The 21,232-nt window shown below is 52.2% G+C and overlaps 1 protein-coding gene across 1 annotated transcript in view; it reads right to left on the bottom strand.

The window, feature by feature from the left end:
- SEL1L3 (SEL1L family member 3) overlaps positions 1-21,232 on the bottom strand; it is a 142,200-nt gene that overhangs the window by 32,648 nt on the left and 88,320 nt on the right. The window contains exons 13-18 of the mRNA XM_075545010.1: positions 15,127-15,189; positions 11,585-11,761; positions 8,801-8,928; positions 5,623-5,706; positions 268-358; positions 49-133 (exon numbers count right to left, since the gene is read on the bottom strand). Of these exons, the coding sequence (XP_075401125.1) occupies positions 49-133; positions 268-358; positions 5,623-5,706; positions 8,801-8,928; positions 11,585-11,761; positions 15,127-15,189 (628 nt within the window). The remainder of the gene's footprint in view (positions 1-48; positions 134-267; positions 359-5,622; positions 5,707-8,800; positions 8,929-11,584; positions 11,762-15,126; positions 15,190-21,232) is intronic.

Genomic DNA, 21,232 nt, shown 5'->3' with positions numbered 1-21,232 from the left:
TACCCAAGATTAAAAGCCTCTGGTTAGCACCCATTTTTCTATACATACCAAATGAAGGTGCATCGATTTGAAAAACAGAAAAATTATAGTATCGCCAAACACAGTTAACACCCAAGTATGTCCTGGCCAGGTCCTGTGGGGGTGGGAAGGGGAGAGTCGAAGTTCACTCATTAATATTTCAGCCAAGCGATGGATTTTGCCTTCCCCCCCGAAAAAAACCCAACTCATTCCCCTCTACCTGGGAGCTTGTATTACACATGCACTTACTGGCCTCTCCTCGCAGATGTGGGCTAAATTTGTCTGTGACACTTCAATTCCAGTTTCTGCTGCTAAAACGTAATACATCAAAGCTTCATGCCTAAAAATAGAGGATTAATAATAAATTTCATAGAGTGGCTCCTACTAATATTCGCAGAGAGCTTTGTATTCACACACAAGAGGGCGCGGAATAAGCATTTCTTCTAAAACCACAAAATCATGAGTTTCTTTCTTTCTTTAAAAAGCATAAATACTGTTGTAAAAATACTGCCAGCACGGATGTCTTTTCTATTTTAAAGGCTGGGCACACAGATAAGGCTGCGGAGCTAGTTGATGCACCAGCTCCCTCTACTGGCAAGAGCGGGGTGCGGTGCTCTGTCACAGCTCGACTCCTTCCATCTGTGAGGACCCAGGGCCATCAAGGACAAGGTAGAACTGCGCTTGTGAGTTCACGAGCCTGTAACTGCTCACGGGAACCGAAGGCCCCATCTTTATCCCTTGGAGCGGCTGGTGGTTTTGAACTGCTGACCATATGGATCCAAGCCCAGTGCACAGCCACCAAAAGGAGAGAAATGGCACTGAGAAAAAGACCCTGTGCTATAGAGCCCTCTGGGGAAGGGCTCTTGGGAGTTTAGGATTCGCAACCAGCTTACAGTAATTAAGGCAGAATTTATGGAGAGGATTCGAAGTCTGGCAGGTGGTTACAAGAGGCTTGGTACAGGCCAAGGAGCCCTGGTGGCGTAGTGGTTACATGTTGGGCTTGTGATCCACATAGTCGGCAGTTCAAAGCCAGCAGCAGCAGAGACGAGAGAGAAAAGAGAAAGAGAAGGATCAGTTCTACCCTTCCCTATAGGTGGTTGTACTTCTGGTATCTTAAATGATCAAGGTGCTGCCCAATTTGGCTGTAACTATAAGCAGGTGTTTTAAAAGCCTATTTTTTCCCCCTTTTCCCTTTTAGTCCCATTGAGAGCCTGGTCCCAGGGGCAAGCCAGGGAAACTGGGTGAGCTGCTGGCGCCACCTCTTCTTAGCTTCCAGCGGCACTAGAGTTTGTTTTGGAGATGGGGGGGTAGATTGGGGTCCCCAGACCTTCCATCAGACTCCGCTGTGAGTGAGTCCACTCTTGGCCTCCCAGACACCAGAGGCAGCTGACCAATTAGCCATGACTCCGGGGGAGAGGCAAGGCCAGCTCAGCAGTTCTCCCCGAATCAGCAAGCCAGACGACAGGACCACAGCTGCAGCCACAACCACGCAAATGCCTCCGGTTTGCTACCCTTGTGAGAACCTGTGGTGCAGCCCTGAGCTCTGGCCCAGGCCGTGCAAAGGCAGCCAGAGGACCTTGAGTTACCGTAACCATTATGTCACCGAGGCTCCTGCTCATGGGGCCGCACACCCCCTCACTGCCATCGAGTCGATTCTGACTCAGAGCGACCCTACAGGACAGGACGGAACTGCTCCTGTGAGTTGCTGAGACGGTAACTCTTCCTGAGAGTAGAGGCTTCATCGTTCTCACAAGGAGCAGGTGGGTGTGAACTGCTGACCTCATGGTTAGCAGCCCAGCTCAGGGATAGTACCTCAAAACTGTTCTGAGACAGTCCTTCTGACTTCAGTGGGGTGGTGTTGATAAGAGGAGGGGGCTTAGCAAAAAGAAGTCATGTCAGGGGCACGTTTTAAACATGGGTCATGCATTCAGACTTTAGTGATGCTAGCTCTTGGATCCTCCTTTGCTCTGTAATATGGAGTGCATCACACACAATGTGCCCAAGCAATTACATGTATGTGTGCATATATACACACAGACACACACACAGACACGTGAATATGCATGCATGTGTCTATCTGCCTATTTCTTTTCCCACCCTGTACTCTTCTCTGCCAATGCCTGAAACAACTCAGATCAGATGAACCAAAAGGAGAAGGAAAAGAGTGTGGGGTCTCAGGGGAACGCAGGACAGGTGAGTTTCTTTCAGTGGGAGCCTCGTTGGTCTGCTTGTCTTGCTTCCAGCCTACTGTGACTCTGGCTGACCCCTGGGAAGCGTTTTCGGGGGCTGTTTAAAACGGAGGGGCCTGAGAACACAGCCGCCTCCTTTGCAGGTGGAAGGCGGAGGGACGGGAAACAGGTGGAGGATCATGGAGGCACGGAAGCTCCGCCCAGCGAGTCATGAATAACCCCGCCCATCGCATTGAGCTCTACCAAGAAACGTCACACTGGGTGCCGGGGACAGCAGCAGGCGTACCCTAGGGGGTTCAGAGGAACTAGTGGGAAAATCTCATTGCTTAAGGCCCCCCGAATTTCCAGTCTAACGTCTGGGGAGGGGCTAGAGCCTTGGCTTTGTCCCAGTGGGCTTTGACAAAGACTGTCCCGTTGTGGTGGTTCTTCCTGGGGACACTATCAAAGAGCCCACTGGCACTGAGTGGATCCCCACTCACAGGCACCCTAGAGAGGGCTTCCGAGGCTTCACATCTCATGGGAGCAGACAGCCCTATTGATGAATTTTTTTCTTCCTATGCGTGGCTGGTGGCTTTGAGCTGGCAACCTTAACCATAGCAGACCTAACGCTTACCAACTTGGCCTTCAATGCCACCACGTGCAGGGCACCTTCTGTTCTCACAGTCCCTCTGGCACTGTCATTGGGTCGATTCTGACTCAGAGCGGCCCCATGGGACAGGGTGGAGCCGCCCCTGTGGGTTTCTGAGACTGTAACTCTTTATGGGAGCAGAAATCTCTTTCTCCCTCAGGGGGGCCAGTTGGTTGATTGAAATAGCCATTCCTCCCGGCTCCTGGGGATGAGGCTGAGCTGTAATCTGGAGGGGGATTTGAGGGGCTGCAACAGCCCTGACACCTGTCCTTCAGTTGGGCGGTGGGTTGACAGGTGCTCATTTAATTGTTAATCATTGGACCTTCCGTACACATCAGACATTCTTCCGCACGCATCAAATCACGGGAAAAAACAGGCTCAGGCCACGTCTCCGGTTCCAGTCTTCGGGTTCTGAATGAGCTCCCCATTTGGCACTCCCTTCTGGACACCGCCACGCCCAGCCATCACTGGGCTCATCATCTCAAATCTCAGCCCCGCGGGTCACTGTCCCCACCCCCCACCCCAACTGTTTCTCACATTAGGTCGGACGTGTCACTGGCAGTGGGGCCTGTCACTTGCAGGCTCCGTAACATAGCACCTCTTTGGTTTCGCTGTTTTTCACACCCCTGGACAAATCTTACTCTTGGGGCAACCCGCAGGCCTTCATGTCTGCCGGGATCACCTAGAATGCCCTCCTTTTGCAGGCTTTTGTTGCTGCAAATCCCCTTGGGTATAAATGCCGATCCCTGTGTGGCTGTGTAGACACCGTGGGACCACCAAGGCTGTACCGTCTGCTGCCTCATCACAAACCAGAGAGCACCTCTCGCCCTCAGAATCCTGGCGGCATGGTGGGTTTCACACTGGGTTGCTGACCACACGGTCAACAGTTCGATTCTGCCACCAACCACTCAGGGAAAAAATGAGGTGGTTTTCTCCCATACAGCCGTATTACCTCAGAAACCCCACGGGGCCATTCTACTACAGCCTACAAGGTCACTACGAGCCAGGAGACCGGTCAGCTCTGGGGTTGGTTGAATTTATGCCCTCCCCTCTGGGGAAGTCCCACACATCAACCCCTCGCTAACTGAATGACGAATTTCCCCTCAGAAGCTTGTAGGAAACAAAGGTGGCAATAGATTTGGTACAATGTTTCCCAAAGTGGGCAGTCCTGTTCCCTGGCTGGGAGGAAGTGAGGAGGGTCCATAAAACCATCTAAACTTAAAACACACTGCCTTCAAGTGCACGCCGACTCACAGCGACCCTGCAACCCAGGGGGCTGCAAACGCCGACTAGTGGGCTGCAAACGCCGACACCTGCACTTTAAAGTGGACTGAAGACAAACGGTCATTTTGTACTCTAAGAGCAGAGTTTTAAAAAATCCCCCTCCCCCCCACCCCCCGCAAAGGGAGAGGTAGGCCTAAATACTTGGGAGCCTATGACATGGGGAGCGAGATGCAGAGAAGAATTTGAGATCATATGGGGGTGTTCCAGGAAAGGAGCTCAATGGAGAAACTAGATAAAGCACCACGGACATAGGAAAGCAGGGGGGGGGGGTGGGAAGAGCCCTTTACATAATGTCCTCTTCTTGCTGGGCACAACGCCCCCCCCTCCCCCCCCCTCCCCAGGTAACACACATTCCTCACGGAAGGAGACCAACTACCAGCATTTCTTGCTGAAATGGCAAATGTCGTTGGCACAATGCAGAGATCAGCCTGGGCGCTGGGGCATGGGCGGGGGGTGGGGTGGGGGGAGGCGCACAACCCTGGCTGTCCATGAGAGTGTTCCAGCTAACAGTTGAGGCGAGCTGATGCTAAAGTAATCAGCAACGCTTCTACGGGGCGTCGTTTCCCATGTGCTGCTTTCTGCTCACTCCGATGCTTCCTGTTGGTTACCTGTGTGTCCCTGTGGAGAAATGGCCTTTTTCGGGACGTCTGTGTCATAAGGTTTAATTGAGGTTCCGACCACAGTGTGTCTGGTCTAATGTGTTTGAGGCAGTGGGCCGGTGGGATCCGTGCTAATTTGCATGTCCTTCTTGATTAGGACTGAGCTACCCGGATCACTTAGGCCAGCAACCAGACAAGAAAATGTGGCCCCAGGGAAAACTGAAGAAAGAAGCCAAGCAGGGCTGAAGCGGTCGGTGTCCCCTACTGGTGGAATCGGGGGTGGTAAGGACCTGGGGCCACTTGTAGGGCCTTATGGGCTAAAGCCTCGTCCTGCCATGCAGGGAGGAGGGCCTTACTTATGCCATCAGCAGGAGAGTGGTCAGGAGGGGGGTCTGTTTGAGGCTTGGGGACAAAGTACCAACCATCCAGGTCTTATGGACAAGGAAAACACAGTACGAGGTCTGTGGACGGAGGCAGTCTTCTCCCGAAACACACGAGTCTGCGTCTCTTTCTCCCAGTAAAAAGGTAGGAACCCTGGACTTTCTGTGTCTGGCCTGGAGGTCTCTATCCTCTCTGCTGTCTCCAGATTCCAAAACCACAGGGACAAGCTCACAAGGAAGAGAAGCTGTCGTATCTGAAGAGGTGTCGTTCAACGTGATGAATGTGACTGCGCCCCTCCACACCTCCAGAGAACTAATTCTTGGGTGTCATTAAACATGGGGATGCTGTGTTTTCCAATCAACAGCAAATCAGCCCCTGATACTCTGAATATCATTACTGGGAAGGCGTGATTTCCCTGCAAAGTGCTCTGCTTGGTTTTAAGACACCAGCTCCTAAGACAATAGCGACAGATGGGAAGATCAGGGCGGAGGAACGCGGGTGCCATGCGGGTCCCTAAGCTTACCACGAGCCCTCCAGGTAGGCGTTGAGGCCTTTGCGGATGACGTGGCCCAAGTAGCCATTCTTCTCAGCTACGTGCTTTGCCCATCTGAAAAGGAAGGGGCAAGAAAATATCTAAACTGTGGCAAATTAAATAACTGCCTTTTTCTTCATCCGATCTCAATAAATCCCACTCGGGGAATATTTTGCTTGTTGGAATTTTTATAGAGCAACAAATTAGAATGGAATGCTAAGGAGGTGAAGCAGGATGGATTCTGAGAGCTTTGTAGTCCGTGTCCTTTCTTAGGAATGCTTGGAGGTGCTACTTCTGGAAACAAAGCGTGTGTGAGGTACACGCTCAGAAGCTTCCACACCAAAAAGAAAATAAATACATATTCTCTCTATGAATTCCAACGCTCTGCACCTTAAAACATGCTCACTGCTGTATTATAAAGTCTCATCTATTTGGTTGCTGTCCCCCATGTATCCTAGAGGTGTTTCCTCATAATGAACTTGTCTACGGTCATCTTCAGATGTATAAGCACTGTAACAACAGTGTCACCATACATAACGCATGGGCCAATGAAAAGGAGAGATAGAATGATTTAAAAAAATACTTAATAGTAAAGAAAAGCAAGAGAGAGAGCGCGAAAAGGAACAAAGAACAGATAAGATGAATGGAACATAAATAGTAAAATGATGTCTCTAAAAGCAAATCTACTGAGCACCCAATAGAATGATTTTAAAAAATCTAGCTGGAATGACATTAAATGTACATGCCCCCATGAAGCGACTATGGGAGATTTGAACACATGTCCACAAATGTCAAATGATTGAAAATGGAATTAGGCTAGAAATCCTTGGCAAAAAAACCACAAGAACATCTGGGGGAAATAATATTCACATCAAGCATTCTGTTCAAGGATAAAGCCTTCAAGTTGGTGTAGGTTTTGCCACTACATCCAGATCATATTGCTTCAAAATGCTTTATGAAAACTACTTTTGAGAGGCAGGCAAGAAGCATCCGGGTGGCCTAAGGCAGGTCTGCGGATCCTCTTTCCTGGGACGGGCAAGATAGTCAATGTCTAAGCCCCAGGGACCACCCTTCTACATTACATTTGTTTGTTTGCTTGCTTGTTCTAACCCTTTTAAAAATGCTGATTCCCTGGGTGGTGCAAAGGCTCCTGCTCTCAACAGCTCACCCAAAGATTGGAAGTTCAAATCTACCCAGAGGCACTGGAGGAGAAACGCCTGCTACTGAGGAACTTCAAAAAAATTCTGTGATTGAAAACCCAGTGGGGCATGGCTCTCCTCTGACCCATGAATCCATATCACCTCCATGACAGGTGGCTCAGCTTTTGGTAAAAATTGAAAAGACCCATTCTTTGTGTCTGGAGTCATAGAGAAAAGGTCACATTTGGTCCCTGGGCCGTAGCTGGCCACACGCTCTATAAGACAGACTCAGAAAGGAAGGGCCTCACAAATATGCCTTCTGGCCACCAGGCTGCAGGATGCTCCTACACAAGGACAGCCACCAACATGAAGGGGTCCATCCAGAACAAGCAGGGAATGGGTTGAGCCAAGAGCAGAACCAACTCAAGCCAGAGTCGAAGGGAGAAGGTCCCCAGCAATAGCGATGGAGTTAGTCCCAGCCCGTCAGCTCTGTCCTGGACAAAGGCAGACTGGGAGAGAGGTCTCCTAATCCATGTGATGGGTCTGACCATGCCGGAGGGAGATTGACTGACAACGAAGCCATAGCATACCTGAGGCTTAGCTGGAAAGAGTTGCAATAACTAATGCTCATCGAGCTGATGAGAAGACACACTTCTTTGGAAAATGAGTGATGGGGAGGCAAGCACGGGTGTGTGGCAGCAAAGTGAAGGAAGATTCCAGGGGGGAGCTTCAACAAGTTGGTGGAAAATTTCCATGATCTTTGCATTCCATTTTCCCACCAACTTTTTGAAGGTCCCGTGTATATCGTCCACAGTGGGACAGCAATAGCCAGCAGTCTTCAGGGCAGGGGGTGTAAGTGGTTCGAGGTCCACTACCCATCAAGGGCGGTGGATTGGCCCACCCAACAGGACCGCCGCACACAGGTTGGACTCTCTGCTCTTGGAAAGACGGTTGCCAGCAGCTGTGGATTTTGACTCAGAGACGACATGGGGCAGAGTCTGAGTCTTTAGGCTGTTCTCTCTGTGGGATCGGGTCTGCGGGCCTTTTCTCTGAGTGGTTCGAACTGACAACCTCGTGGTTGGCAGCCAGGTGCTGGATCAAGGCTCCTTTCACCACGATTCCAGCCAAAAAACAAACAACAACAACAACAAAAACACCACGGGGCTCAGTTCTTCTTATTGTGTAACATGAATCCACAGACATGAGTTTGAGGCATGATGAAAACACCTAAAACAGTCACCCTGAGATTAGTATTTGACTTTGATGTTGCTCTTGGTTTCGGGTTATTGCTGCTGCCGCTTGTTTCGGGATGCTTTTCTGTATACGAAATCCAGGAGAGGTCAATCTAGAGTGACACTAACTAGATCACTGGTTTCCTGGGGGGTACGGCAGCGGACGGTAAGGGGAAATGGGGAGCCAATAACAAGTACAAGAAAGAAGCTCATGTTTTGTTGTGTATCTTTTTGCCACAATCACAAAATATATAATTACACAGAGAATAATGAGTACCAGGAAGAAGAGCATGTTCTAAATGGGGAGATGGTTCTACAACTCTGGCCGATGGGGCTGAACAGTGTGACCCGTGGTGGAAGGGACACGGAAACGTGCACAGAAGAAGCTGATCTAAAGCAGGCTGCGGTGATGACTGACCAGCCCTTCTCAGTCCGATGGGAAGACTGCGTTGCATAATAGGCGAATGAGATGCTAACATGAGGTTCCTAAAAAAGGAGTGTGTTTAGAGACAGAGGTAAACAGGAAGAGAAACAACCACGGAGTCTAGAAAGCAGGACAGACACAGGGACAGGCAGCCAGTGGACAGCGAGCGCCTGCTTTTCCCGGTGACTCTTGTCCAATGAGTTGGCGCTTTCAGCTATGTGCGTGTGTAACTCGCAAGGACGAAAACCTACCTCCATTTCCCGATGCGAGCAAAGAGAAGAGGAAGCCCATTCTTCTCAGGGGGTTTAGGGAAGACAGGACGCCCCTCCTCCCCCTCCCCCACAGAAGGTAACTCCTAGTTGGCAGACTCTTACACGACAGCTTTCTCGGGGTCCCTCGGGAACGTCTCCAGGTTGCCCGTGATGTAGTAGAGCGAACACCACAAGGTCCCTTCCATGTGGCCGCCTTGGGCAGCCTTGTGGAAATATTCGCCCGCGAGAGTCTGTGAAGAGAGATTCAGAAGGTCACTCTCAGAGGCCGCCTTCGTGGGAGCCACGGTAGTTGGTGGTGGGGGGGGGGGGTTTGCACGCCAGACTGCAATACCACATGCTTCTAGCCTTCGGACTGGGGGAGCTTCAAGGAAAGCACATCCCCTGGGGAGCTGAGAAGACTCAACAAATTCTTTGCAGGGCTGGAGGGAACTGGTTTGAAACTCAGCTCATGCAGCACTTGGGGGGGCACCTCTTCTCTGAAGCGGGGAGCCCTTGTCTCCCTGTCTGGTTGACTGTATTTGCCCAACGAATCGGACGCCACGGAAGCACTCCATTTGCCCCCTCCCCGGACCTCTCATAAGCCCCGGTCAAGGAGATGCAGGACTCTATCAGAGGTCCCATCGGGTGAGAATTCGTGCGTTTGTTTTTCTAACCTTGCTTAATGCCTTTCTTCAAGCGCACGCCCAGAAACCCCATTTCCCGTAGGAAGGTGAGAATTAGAATATGACAATAAAAATCCACGCAGGCAGATGTGTGGGAGGGTTACCAGACGTGTCTGAGGCCTAAAATCTCAGCTCTGTGCCATCTGAGAGGGGAAATAAAACCACCACCCACCCCACCACCCACCTCCCCACCCCGGTGGACACACTGTCCGCCAGTGACTGTGGGTCTCTGGAGGCAGTGCATGGTCCCTTTGAAAAGCATGGCCTTGGAGCGAGGCCGGCTTGGGCTCACATGCCAGCTGGGCTCCTTGCCAGGGGGGTGACCTTGGGGCATGCTATTTAACTGTGACCCTCACTGTCTTCAGCTGGGAATAAGAAAAAGGAAATGAAAAAGGTGGCAGGTGAGTGAGCCTGGCATGCGAGGTGGCTGCCAGATTCAACGAGACGATACACCGCCCCAAACTGCCGGCTGCCACGCACCCCCCACCTGCCTCAACTAGTGCCACCTGATGCCTCTTCACAAATGCCAGACCCCCTGCAGTTGTCCCTGACCCCTCTCCCACATGAAATTCATCAGCCAACCTTCCACCTCTGCTTTCAAAACGCACACAGAATCCAGGCACCTCTGGGCCTCTCCACCGGCAGTGCCCTGGCCTCGGCCACCCCCTCTCTCACTTGGAGCCAAGGTATTAACCCCTGCAGTGCCAGCCTGGCCTCCCTTCACCCTGGTCTCCATGAGAATCCAGGGGTAGCTGATCAGATACAATATCATTCCCCAGCTCAAGACAGGCCAGCGGCTTCCCACCTCCCTCGGAGCAAAAGCCAAGTCCTTATGTGACCTGGTCCCACTGCCCCTCTGCCCTCACGGCCCCCACAGCCATGCCTTCTCCCTCTTTGCGGCCTCTCTGCACCCCCGCCCCTCCTTCCCTGCTCCTCAAATGTGTGAAGACTTTCCAGTTTGGTGTGAGGGGAGGCCTAGCTGCAGCCTGTCCCTCCTTCTGGAATGTTCTCCTGCCATATAGCCACAAGATTTGCATCCACACTTCCCACAGTGGCCGGCATCAGGTCACTCTTCCAGAGTGGCCTTCTCTGGTGTCCTTCATACGATGGCGGCCCAGTCTCCAGCCTCCCTGTCCTCCTTATGGGGGTTGATTTTGTCTGTAGCACACGCCACCGCATGCCCGTACCATCTGTGTTCATTTGTTTATTGTCTTTCTCCACCCCGCCCTGGAAACGTCAGCTTCCTAAGCATAGCGGCTGCCTAGTTTGTCCGTATCCCGGGTCTAGGACAGTGTCTGGCACAGGCCGGCTCCCGCAAACTCACTGGCTAAACTCAACCAATTCTGCTGAATGTTGTTCTCGCCGTTATGAACGTCCTCCTCAATGACAAGGAATTCCATCTCACACCGGGGTCCAGGTCCAGACCCCATTAGGTGTGTGACCCAGTAAGTAACGCAGCCTCGCAGCCTCGGTGGTTTGCCCTGTCAAATGGTCACGGTGACAGCGGGTACCAGGGAGGAGGGCTAGGCTCCAGCAAGAGTGGGCAAGGAGGGTACTCTGCAGAGTCTGGCACAAATGGAAATTCACACTCTGCCACGAGGACGTTCTGACTCCTGGTGACCCCCAGGGAGAGGGTAGAATGACTCCTGGAGGTGTCCAAGACTGTAACCTTTATGGAAGGGCAAAGCTTCAACCTCCCCCCCTTGGGGCGACATGGGTTTGAACTGTTGACTTTGTGGTGAGCACCCCAACACGGAACCCACTCCGCACCAGGACTCCTGGCACAAGGGAGCACTCCATAAACATACATCTTGTCCTGGTGGCTCTGACGATGATGCTGACACGTGGCCTCAGACCAGGCCACTCCGTCTGGCCCTCGCTCTTTGCTTCTTGTCAGATGCGCCTCTGGCGCAGATGGACACCGCCCATCTTCCTCATTCCTCCTCCTCAGTTTAAGCCTTCCTCCGCCACGAAGCCCTCCTGACTCCACCGCTTCCCCCGTGCAGACCTCTGGGTACCACCACTGCCCACCCACGTGGTGCTTGACTCAACGTCCTGTGCTTCCCTGACTTGTCTTCCGAACCAGACCTCTGAGGTCCTTGGAGGTTGGGTTTGTGTCTTGGGATGTGTCTGTTCCACCCACGGTGCCTCGTCCAGGATGCGCCTGCCGCCCACCGACGTCGGACACTCGGGAAGCCGGAGAACTGCCCTGTAGATGACTCACTTGGTTCCTTCCAGGGTTGCCCGGAAAAATGCCATCTAAGTACAGGACCCCGAGGTTGTACGAGGCGTCGGGGTTACCCAGCTCCTCGGCTCGTAGCCAGTACTTGGCCGCCTTGGCGTAATTTTTCCTGAATTTGTGGTAGTACCAGCCCAGGCCGTTGACTGCCTGGTGCAGCCCCTGCGGTTTGAGAAAGACAAGAAGAAGGGAAAGGTGTCAGTGATAGGGAACAGGGCGCTAGAGAGACTCTGCGAGAAGCAGGTGAGCAGACCGCCTGCCTGCGTGTGCATGGGAGCAAAACCTCCCCTCTTTCCCTCGGTCATGGTCGGGGGAGCAGACATCTCTGAGAGGGCACGCGAGTTTTCCCAGGGGGGCTGCGTCTGACTGCTGCTGGGATGTGGGCCTGACTCCACAGGGAGGCGGGTCCTCAAACCTCCCAGTGTCCTTGTGCCCCACAGGGCCACCACCCGCGGTTTCCACAGTGCCCTGGACATCGTAAGTGCTCGCCCGAGACAGGTGGCCTGGAGTCTGCCCTGGTGAGGTGGAGCAAGGTGACCCGCCTGCCCACCTGTAGCTTGCTCTATCCTTAAGTCCCTGGGACTACGCTGCACCTGTGGCTGGCTGGCTGGCTGGCTGGCTGTTTGGCTCGCTCACTCACTCACTCACTCACTCACTCACTCACTCACTCACTCACTCGGGATGGTGGCTTCAGAGGCGGGGCAGCATCATGTCCAAATTTGTGTCAGGTCCCCCGAAAGGGCTTGTCCCCTATGCGAGGGGGCTCTTGAAAGTTTGTGGGGGAAAACCCCAAAGAAAAGATATAGGAGTTTTCCCCTAAGGACTTTCGAAAGCCCCCTCGTGCATCCTGCGGGGAGCCTCCTTGGTGCCAACCCCTCTGACCTGTGGGAGGAGGACCCTCTCCCACAGGGTTTACTGCCCAGCTGCCAGCCAGTGCACACCTGGCACTCACTCCTCCTCACCTCCTGCCAGGCCCAAAGCCCCAGAGACAGGAGGTGAGGGGTGGGCATCTGAGAGGTCTGGCAAGTCAGAGTCTCAAAAAGGTCCCAGACCAGCTGCTGTCCCCACATGCTGTAAGCCCAGAGGGGCTTCCAGAGTCCTGGGGCGGCACAGTGGCTGCAGCGCTCAGCTGCTAACCAGAAGGTCATTGGCTGGGACCCCCCAGCTGTTCCTTGGGAGAAAGATCAGGGCCGTGTGCTCCCTGGAGAGGCACGGTGTGAAAATCCACAGGGGCAATTCTGTTCTGCCCTTTGGGGTTGCCATGGCTTGACTGCGGTGGGTTTGGGACTTGGGGCGATGAAGAGGCCTGCCAAGGCTGTCCAGTAACTGCCGAACAGCTTGACCCGTAGCTCAAGGCTGGCAGTGTGGTCCCACTTGGGCGCCTTGGTAGGCAGGCCTGGTAACCCATTCCCGAGGCCCTGCTGGGCCCAGAAAGCCTGCTCTGTAGACCTGGGGTCGTCATAGCAACGCACACCCACTGTCAGGGCTGGAGAACTCGAGGTTCCTACACACCGGCGGATCTGCAGACCCGAAAACACGTGCATAGCAGTGTGCATCCATGGGCATGCGCTTGGGTTTGGATGTGCACGTGTGTGCGTGCGTGTGTGTGCGTGTGTGTGTGTGTGTGTGTGTCTCCATATCCTGTCTCATCTGAAATGATACCAAACCAAATCCCAAACGACATGCTATTGAGTCAATGTTGACTCATAGTGACCCTATAGGGCAGGGTAACTGTGGGATTCCGAGGCTGTAACTCATCTTACTCCTGAGGAGCGGCTGGTGGTTTTGAACTGCTGACCTTGAGGTTAGCCGTCCAACAAGTAGCCCACTATGCCACCGAGGCTTCTTAATGAAATCCGACAGTGCTACAATGAAACAAGCTGGTGTGAAGGTCCTGCTGACGAGTGGAAAGCGACAGGAGTGAAACAGTTCATTCATCAGCCTCGAGACACTTGATAAACAGACCCATTGCAAAAGCACCAGGAGAGAAGCATATTTTGGAATGGGACAGAGTTAACCTTCGGAGGCGTTTCTGGTTCCAAAGAGTGAGGCCCATGCGGGTTCAAAGAACCTCAGTGCTTGTTACCAGGGCCGCCAGCGATCAGCTCAGCCTTCAAACAAAATGGGCCTGAATTCTATTTACTGGCAGGTGACTTCAGCGTTTGAAATGGGTCGTCCACATTGTGGCGGCTGCGGGTGCACGGTAACTTCAAAGTGAGAAATCAGCCCGCTGCTTCCCCCGCCCCCATCCCTGTTTCCACTGCCAGGACAGGGCACGGGGTAGCCAGAGAGAGACAGAGAAAATAATCCTTCCCTGTTAGTGTATGTGCTTGTGTGGTGTAGTATGTGAGTGTGATTGTGTGTGTGTGTGTGGGGGGTGTACTGTGTGTGTGTCAGAAAGGAATTCTTCCCTATTAAGTGTGTGTGTGCACCTTCATGTGGTGGAAAGGAGTATGTGTGGTATTGTGTGTGATGCGTGTGTGAGTGTGGTATGCTGTGTGTGTGTTAGAAGGGAATCGTTCCCTATTACGTGTGTGTGTGTGTGCACCTGTGTGTGGTAGAAAGAAGTCTCTATGTGTGGTGAAAAGGAGTCCTTCCTTACGTGTGTGCCTGTGTGTGGTGGAAGGAGTCTGTGTGTGTGTGTTAGAAAGGAATCCTTCCCTGTTAATGTGGGTGGTGGTGTGGCGTGTAGTATGATATCTGTGTGACAAGTGGCTTTGCATGTGTGTGGCATGGTGGGTGTGGTGTGGCATGTGTGAGGCATGGCATGTGAGTGGCGTGGGGCGTGGTATGTGTGTGCCATGGTAGTGTGGTATGGTATATATGTGGCGTGATATGTGTGTGGCATGGCATATGTGGGTGGTGTGGTGTGTGTGTGGCGTGGTGTGTGTGGAGCATGGTATGTGTGTGACCTGGTATGTGTGTGGCATTGTGTGTGTGTGGTGTATGTGTGGTGTGTGTGACATGGCGTGTATGGCACATGATTTGTGTGGCGTGGCATGTGTGGCGTGGCATGTGTGGGGCATGGTAAGTGTGTGGCCTGGTATGTGTGTGGCGTGGTGTGCGTGTGGCGTGGTGTGTGTGTGGCATGGTGTGTATGGCACGTGGTGTGTGTGTGGCGTGCCATGTGTGGGGCATGGTATGTGTGTGGCACGTGATTTGTGTGGCGTGGCAGGTTTGGCGTGGCATGTGTGGGGCATGGTAAGTGTGTGGCCTGGTATATGTGTGGCCTGGTGTGCGTGTGGCGCGGTGTGTGTGTGGCATGGCATGTATGGCACGTGGTGTGTGTGGCGTGGAAGGTGTGGTATGGCAGGTGTGGCGTGCCATGTGTGGGGCATGGTATGTGTGTGGACTGGTATGTGTGTGGTGTGGTATGCGTGGGGCGTGGTATGTGTGTGGCGTGGTGTGTGTAGCATGGCGTGTAGGGCACGTGGTGTGTGTGTGGTGTGGCAGGTGTGGCGTGGCATGTGTGGGGCATGGTGTGTGAGTGGCGTGGGGTGTGGTGGAAAGGAGCTCTTTCCTGTTACCTTGGCAGCTGCCTTCTTCATCAGCTCCAGCGCCAGCCGTCTGTTCTTTTTCACTCCTTGGCCCTAAACAAGGACAAACAGTCATGACAAGAACAATGAAGCCAGCGGGCCCTCCGAACCGTAAGAGACACATCAGTGTCCCAGGCAAGGCACACACTGCTAGAGCCCAAGCTCTCCACGCAACACCCCGTCGTGAAGAAGTGGACAGGGCGTGACAGCGACATCCCATCACCGTCACCATCTGGACGCTGCTGCTGTGGGTGCAGCGGCACGAGGACCCCGAGCTCCCTGCTTAGCAGGGCCAGCAGACGCCCCATAGGTCAGAGTAAATCGCATTCCAATCAGGCCAGGGGTGCTGATGGGAGAAGCCGTGAATGAGGCTAAACACATTTGGGTGTCCTGACGGCATTCCTGGACAGGGGGTGATCACATTCTCGAGCCAGATCAAGATAGATGTGTTTGGACAGTCAAGAGAGATGATTACGCTGCGTCTTGCAGCCTTGCTTGTCCTGGCCAGAGTCCCCTGAGTAGGACACGGCGGCTCCAGAGGCAGGCGACAGGACCTTGCGAGACTCATAAAATCCTGTGGTAACACCAGGTTTGGCAAGCACAAGTGCTTTGCCCAGCAGGGAGAAGAATGGGTGTGTATTGGGGGGTTGGGGGGGACTAGTAGGAGCACTTGGACGGGAGTCTGGAGGTCCAGGGTAGGAAGAGTGTGGTAGCTACATAATCTGGTGCCAACCTGAGACCACTAAGAGTGAAGGGGTGGAGTTTAGCCTGCCAATCAAGTCACAGCTTGATGACCTCATTTTGGAGGTGCTATGGAGGTAAATAGCTCTCTGGAGGCGGGACACTCTCTACTTCGTATTCCTCATGACAAGACACATGGAGCTACACTAGAGCCTTGGGGCTGGAGGAACCATGTGGAGACCCCTGCCAGCGCTGAGACGCTTACAACGCCACTGAATCCACAAGACTTCCCACCCACTGGCCTTCGTGCATTTGGTGTCGTTGCTGTGTTTCGTGAGTCCGAAGAGGATTTGTAGATTGGTAACAGACATATGGCCTAATATCGGACTTATGCACTTGATTTGGATTGGGCTGAGATGTTTTCTCAATGTTCAATTGCTCTTGTATCTGAAGCTCTTTCTTGCACACATGAGTGCCTCTGGATTGGTTTCTCTAGTCAACTCAGACTAACACAAAGTGCAAGCAGGATTTGAACCCGGGGAGGTGGCTCCCTGGGTGCCCTTGATAACTGATGGAAAAGTCGGCCATTCAAGTCCAGCAAGCTGTGCCACGGAAGATGGACCACGGCCTCTCGTGGTCTGCATCTCCTTATACAGAGTACATTTGGCTTTCATATTACATAACATGATGCATCCAGCTCTAGGCTACACAGCATCAACCAGGTTTCCGCTAACCTTTACTGTACCCATTTAATAAAGCCAGTGCCACAGGTAACGAGGAAGGTGGGAGCATTTCAGGGGGGCATCGTTGCTTCCTCTCATGAGTGGGGAGAGGAAGGAAGGAGAAAGGAACACAGAGGCTGCTGGGAAAGATGAGGCAGAGAAGCAGCTGGGTGGGCTTCTGAACAGCCCCAGAGGCCAAAGTCTCAGAACTTTGAGCTTCACTCCCTCTCTGCTGTTGAGCCGGGCCAGATTCATAGCGACCTTGCAGGAAAGGCCAAACTTCCCCTGTGATTACAGAGACTGTAACTCTTTATGGGAGTAGACATCCCGGACTTTTCTTCCTAGTTTCCAGAAGAAGGGCTCCCGGCGTTTTCACCAGGACTGTCAGTCTGGAGTGCCTGGTGGTGTGGGTCCCACAGTCCTCAAGGTCAACAGTTCAAAACCACCAACTGCTCGAGGGCAGGATGGGACTTTTTACTCCCATAAAGAGTGAGATAGTGCCAACCTGGCCAATAAACACATGTGGGATTAACTGAAGGGCGGAGAGATAAATGGCTCAGTGAGTCTCGCCTTTCTAGTTCCCTGGTCTCTTGCTTTCTGATGGTCGAACCAGAGTGCAGCTGCCTTAGCCAGTTCCCTGCTTCCACTGGCAAGGCTCACTTCCTGTAAGACATCCCTGAGGAGAAGCCACATGGGCCTACCCCGATGCAGCCCTGGGTGCTGGAGCAGCCGTGTGGAGACCCCTGCCAGTGCTGAGATGCTTACGCGTTCACTGATTCGGCTTTCTCCTGCAGTTGGAATCGCTGCATGTGTTTTGTGAGATTGAGGAGGACTTTGTAGATTGGTGTCAGACATATGGGCTAATGTTGGACTTAAGAGCTTGGGCAGCACTAGGTTGGGATGCTTTCTTGGTGTGCACTTAACCTTTATGTAAAACTCTCTCTTATACACGAGTTTCTGTGGATTTGTTTCCCTAGTTTCCCTAGACTAACACAAAGAGTTACAGTCTTGGGAACCCTGTCATATAGGGTCATGATGAGTTCACATTCACTTGATGGCATTGAGTTTGCTTTTTGGGGTTGTCAGCCTGGAAGCACCGCTGAACCCTGTTCGGCATCATGTCAACACCAAGCCCCCACTGGTCAAGAGCCTCCCTCCAAGTTTAAATCGGAGACAGTGAGAACTTGACTTCTGTATCAGCATTGCCCCCGAGCAGCAGCTCAAAACCACCACCTCAAACTCACCGCCATCAAGTTAACGCCAACTCATCATGACCCTGCAGGACACAGGAGACCTGCTCCTTTGGTTTCCAAGACTTCAAAGGTTTCCTGGGACAGACAACCTCATCTGTCTCCCTCAGAGCGGCTGGCGGGTTCCAACTGCTGACCTTGTGGTTAGCAGTTCAGGGTGTCCACTATGCCACCAGGGCTCCCGAGCAGCCGCTAGAACCCAGAGAGTTTCCTCTGCAGGCCAGGAAGCTCCCCACTCTATTTGCCAACCAGAAGTGGGGTACCTTCTCTGGCAAAGAGCATGCACTGCACACAGATCTGAGTCATGAAGAATTGGTTAAAGAGATCAATAGGCAGGCCTCACACTCTCAAAAACCCACCACTCTCCAGTCGATTCTGACTCACAGCGACACTAGAGGACAAATTGGAACTGCCCACTGTGTGTGTCTGAGACTGTAAGTCTTAACGGGAGTGGAAAGCATCACCTGTCTCCAGAGAAGTGGCTGTGGGCTTCGAACTGCTGACCTTGTGGTTAGCAGCCTCCTTAGAAAGTCCCCAAACATAGCACAAAACAAAAGAAAAATAACCAAACCCACTACCAATGAGTTGACTCCAACTCCAAGTGGCCATGGGACAGACTGTTGCCATCCCATAGAGCTTTCAGGGCTGGAATCTCTTTTTAGGGACAGATCTCCACATCCCTCTTCTGCAGAGTGGCCAGGGGCTTTGAACTGCCAACCTGTCTGTTAGCAACCAAGCGCTTAACCACTGTGCCACCAGGGCTCCTTCAAACACAGCAAGTGCTTCAGTAACAACCCACTGAATGTGTCAACAGAGGACAGGGGCTGAGGGGGAGCAAAAGCTTCGTTCTTTAAGTAACCAGACCACCGCCTCCAAGACGGCACCTGCTGGAATACAATACTTATTTCCTAGATGTAGGTGCATCTATTTATAGGGTTAGTATTAAGGGAGCAGATGGACATTGGGCCTCTACTCAAGTACTTCCTCAATGCAAGAACACTTTGTTCTATTAAACTGGCATTCCATGATGCTCACCATGCGACATGATTGCTGAAGACAAATGTGTGCATAAGCAAATGTGGTGAAGAAAGCTGATGGTGCCCGGTTATCAAATGATATAGTGTCTGGGATCTTAAAAGCTTGAAGATAAACAAGCGGCCTTCTAGCTGAGAAGCAATAAAGCCCACATGGAAGAAGTACACAAGCCTGTGTGATCACGAGGTGCCGAAGGGATCAGGTATCAGGTATTAAAGAACAAAAAATCACATCATTGTGAATGAGGGGGGTTGTGGAATGGGGACCCAAAGCCCATCTGTAGGCAACTGTACATCCCTTTACAGAAGGGTTGTAGGGAGATGAGCCAGTCAAGGTGCAGTATAGCAATGATGAAACATATAACACTCCTCTAGTTCTTTAATGCTTCCTCCCCCCACTATCATGATCCCAATTCTACCAATCTGGCTAGACTAGAGCATGTACACTGATATAGATAAGAACTGGAAACACAGGACATTCAGGACAGATAAACCCCTCAGGACCAATAATGCGAGTAGTGATACCAGGAGGGGGAGGGGATGGTGGGCTAGAAAGGGGGAACTGATCATAAGGATCTACATATAACCCCCTACCTGGGGGAAAGACAACAGAGAAGTAGGTGAAGGGAGATGTGGGACAGTGTAAGACATGACTAAACAAAAATACCCCAAAACACAATACACTTATTTCCACAAGCTCATACCTGCAGGGCGCAGCTATAGAGGTTGGAAAACTCCCATCTTGCCTGGTGCTATTTCACAAAGAGGTATGGTGATGTAGTGGTTACTAGTTGGCTTGCTAACTGCAAGGTCAATAGTTCGAAACCACCAGTCACTCCAAGGGGGAAGGAGAGGGCCTGAGTTGGGTGAATGAACCATTTTTCTATTTACCTCAGGCCAGGAATTCTCCTTAAGTGAAAGAGAAAATCAAAACTCACTGCTGTTTGAGTTGACTCTGACTCATAGACAACCTGTAGGGCAGGGCGGAACTGCCCCCTGTGAGTTTCTGAGGCTGTAACTCTTGACAGGGAGTAGAGAGTCTTTCTCCTGAGGAGCGGCTGTGGTTTTGAACTGCTGACCTTGAAGTTAGCAGCCCAAGACAAAACGTCTAAGCCACTGGGACTCTGGCTGTCCCTTAGGAAGAACCCAAAGCTTCCATGGTTAAACCAGTAGAGGGTGGGTTGGTTATTGCATTGAAGAGTTTTATTTGGTTTTGTTTTGTTTTAATACAAGTTGATATATTTCTAGGCTGCCTATACTCAACAACAACAACAAACCCACCAAGTTCTCTGAGGGGGAAGATGTGGCAGTCAGCTTGCTTAAAGATGCACAGTCTCGGAGAGCCCCCGGGGCAGTTCTACTCTGCCCGACAGGGATGCTGTGAATCAGAATCAACTTGACAGCAGTGTGTGGGAATCTGTATCGAGGCAAACCACTGTACTCCTCTGTAGGGCAGCTGGTGGGTTTGAACAGCTAACCTTTCCATTAGTGGGTGAGCACGTTACCACTGCACCACTAGGCTCCCTTCTAGAGCACCAGGCCACATTTATTCCTGTATCTGTCTGTACGCAGAGAGTTCACAGCTGGCAGAAATACTGGCGGCTGATTCATTCCTTCAGCTTCTCTGCACGATGGACCATGATCAACCCCAACTGAAGTGGTTAGGGGGCCTGCCCTCTGGGTCTTTCTCCATCCCCTGCCTTCTCTCCCATCAGTGGGTGAGCCCCGAGGCCAGGGCACGTGGCTCTTGCACCTGTACCTGCCTCCATATGGCACAGTCATCCCACTCGCTGCCATGTAGTCAATGCCGACTCCTTGCAATCCTTTATGGAGGTTTCTGAGGCTGTGCCACATGATGGGAGCAGACAGCCTCATCTTTCTCCCATGGAGCGGCTGGTGGGTTTGAACTGATGACCTTGCTGTTGTCAGCCCTCGAAGGCTGCTTGGTGCATAAATCCATGAGCACATGGCTAGGAATCAAGTGATCCCCAGACTGGTTTCAAGACAGGGAAGAGAAGGCCTGGGATCTACATCCGAAAGCAACAAATCACCAATAGATTTTAAGGCTTTGGTGAGGCTTATACTAACTAACCACTTGTTGTCAAGTCGATTCTGACCCATAGCAACCTTATGAGGCAGGGTAGAACTGGTCCCTGATGCTTCTGAAATTGCAAATCTTGACAGAAGCAGACAGCCTCAGCTCTCTCCTGGGCACGACTGGTGGGTGAGCTTACAGCGTCGAAACGTAACTGAAGTCATGGTTATAAACAAGTGAATGGCGCAGGTCCCGGAGGCAGTCTGGCTACCTAGATGCCTAACCTGGCTTGAAGAAACTCGCTGTTTGGGGGCAGTGGCCCTCTTCAAGGAAGCCCTGGTGGTGCAGCGGTTAAAAAAGTTGGCTGAGAACTGA

This window comes from Tenrec ecaudatus, chromosome 3 (genome assembly GCF_050624435.1).
Source record: "Tenrec ecaudatus isolate mTenEca1 chromosome 3, mTenEca1.hap1, whole genome shotgun sequence".
Lineage (NCBI taxonomy): Eukaryota > Metazoa > Chordata > Mammalia > Afrosoricida > Tenrecidae > Tenrec > Tenrec ecaudatus.
This window is presented reverse-complemented; position numbering and strand designations above follow the sequence as displayed.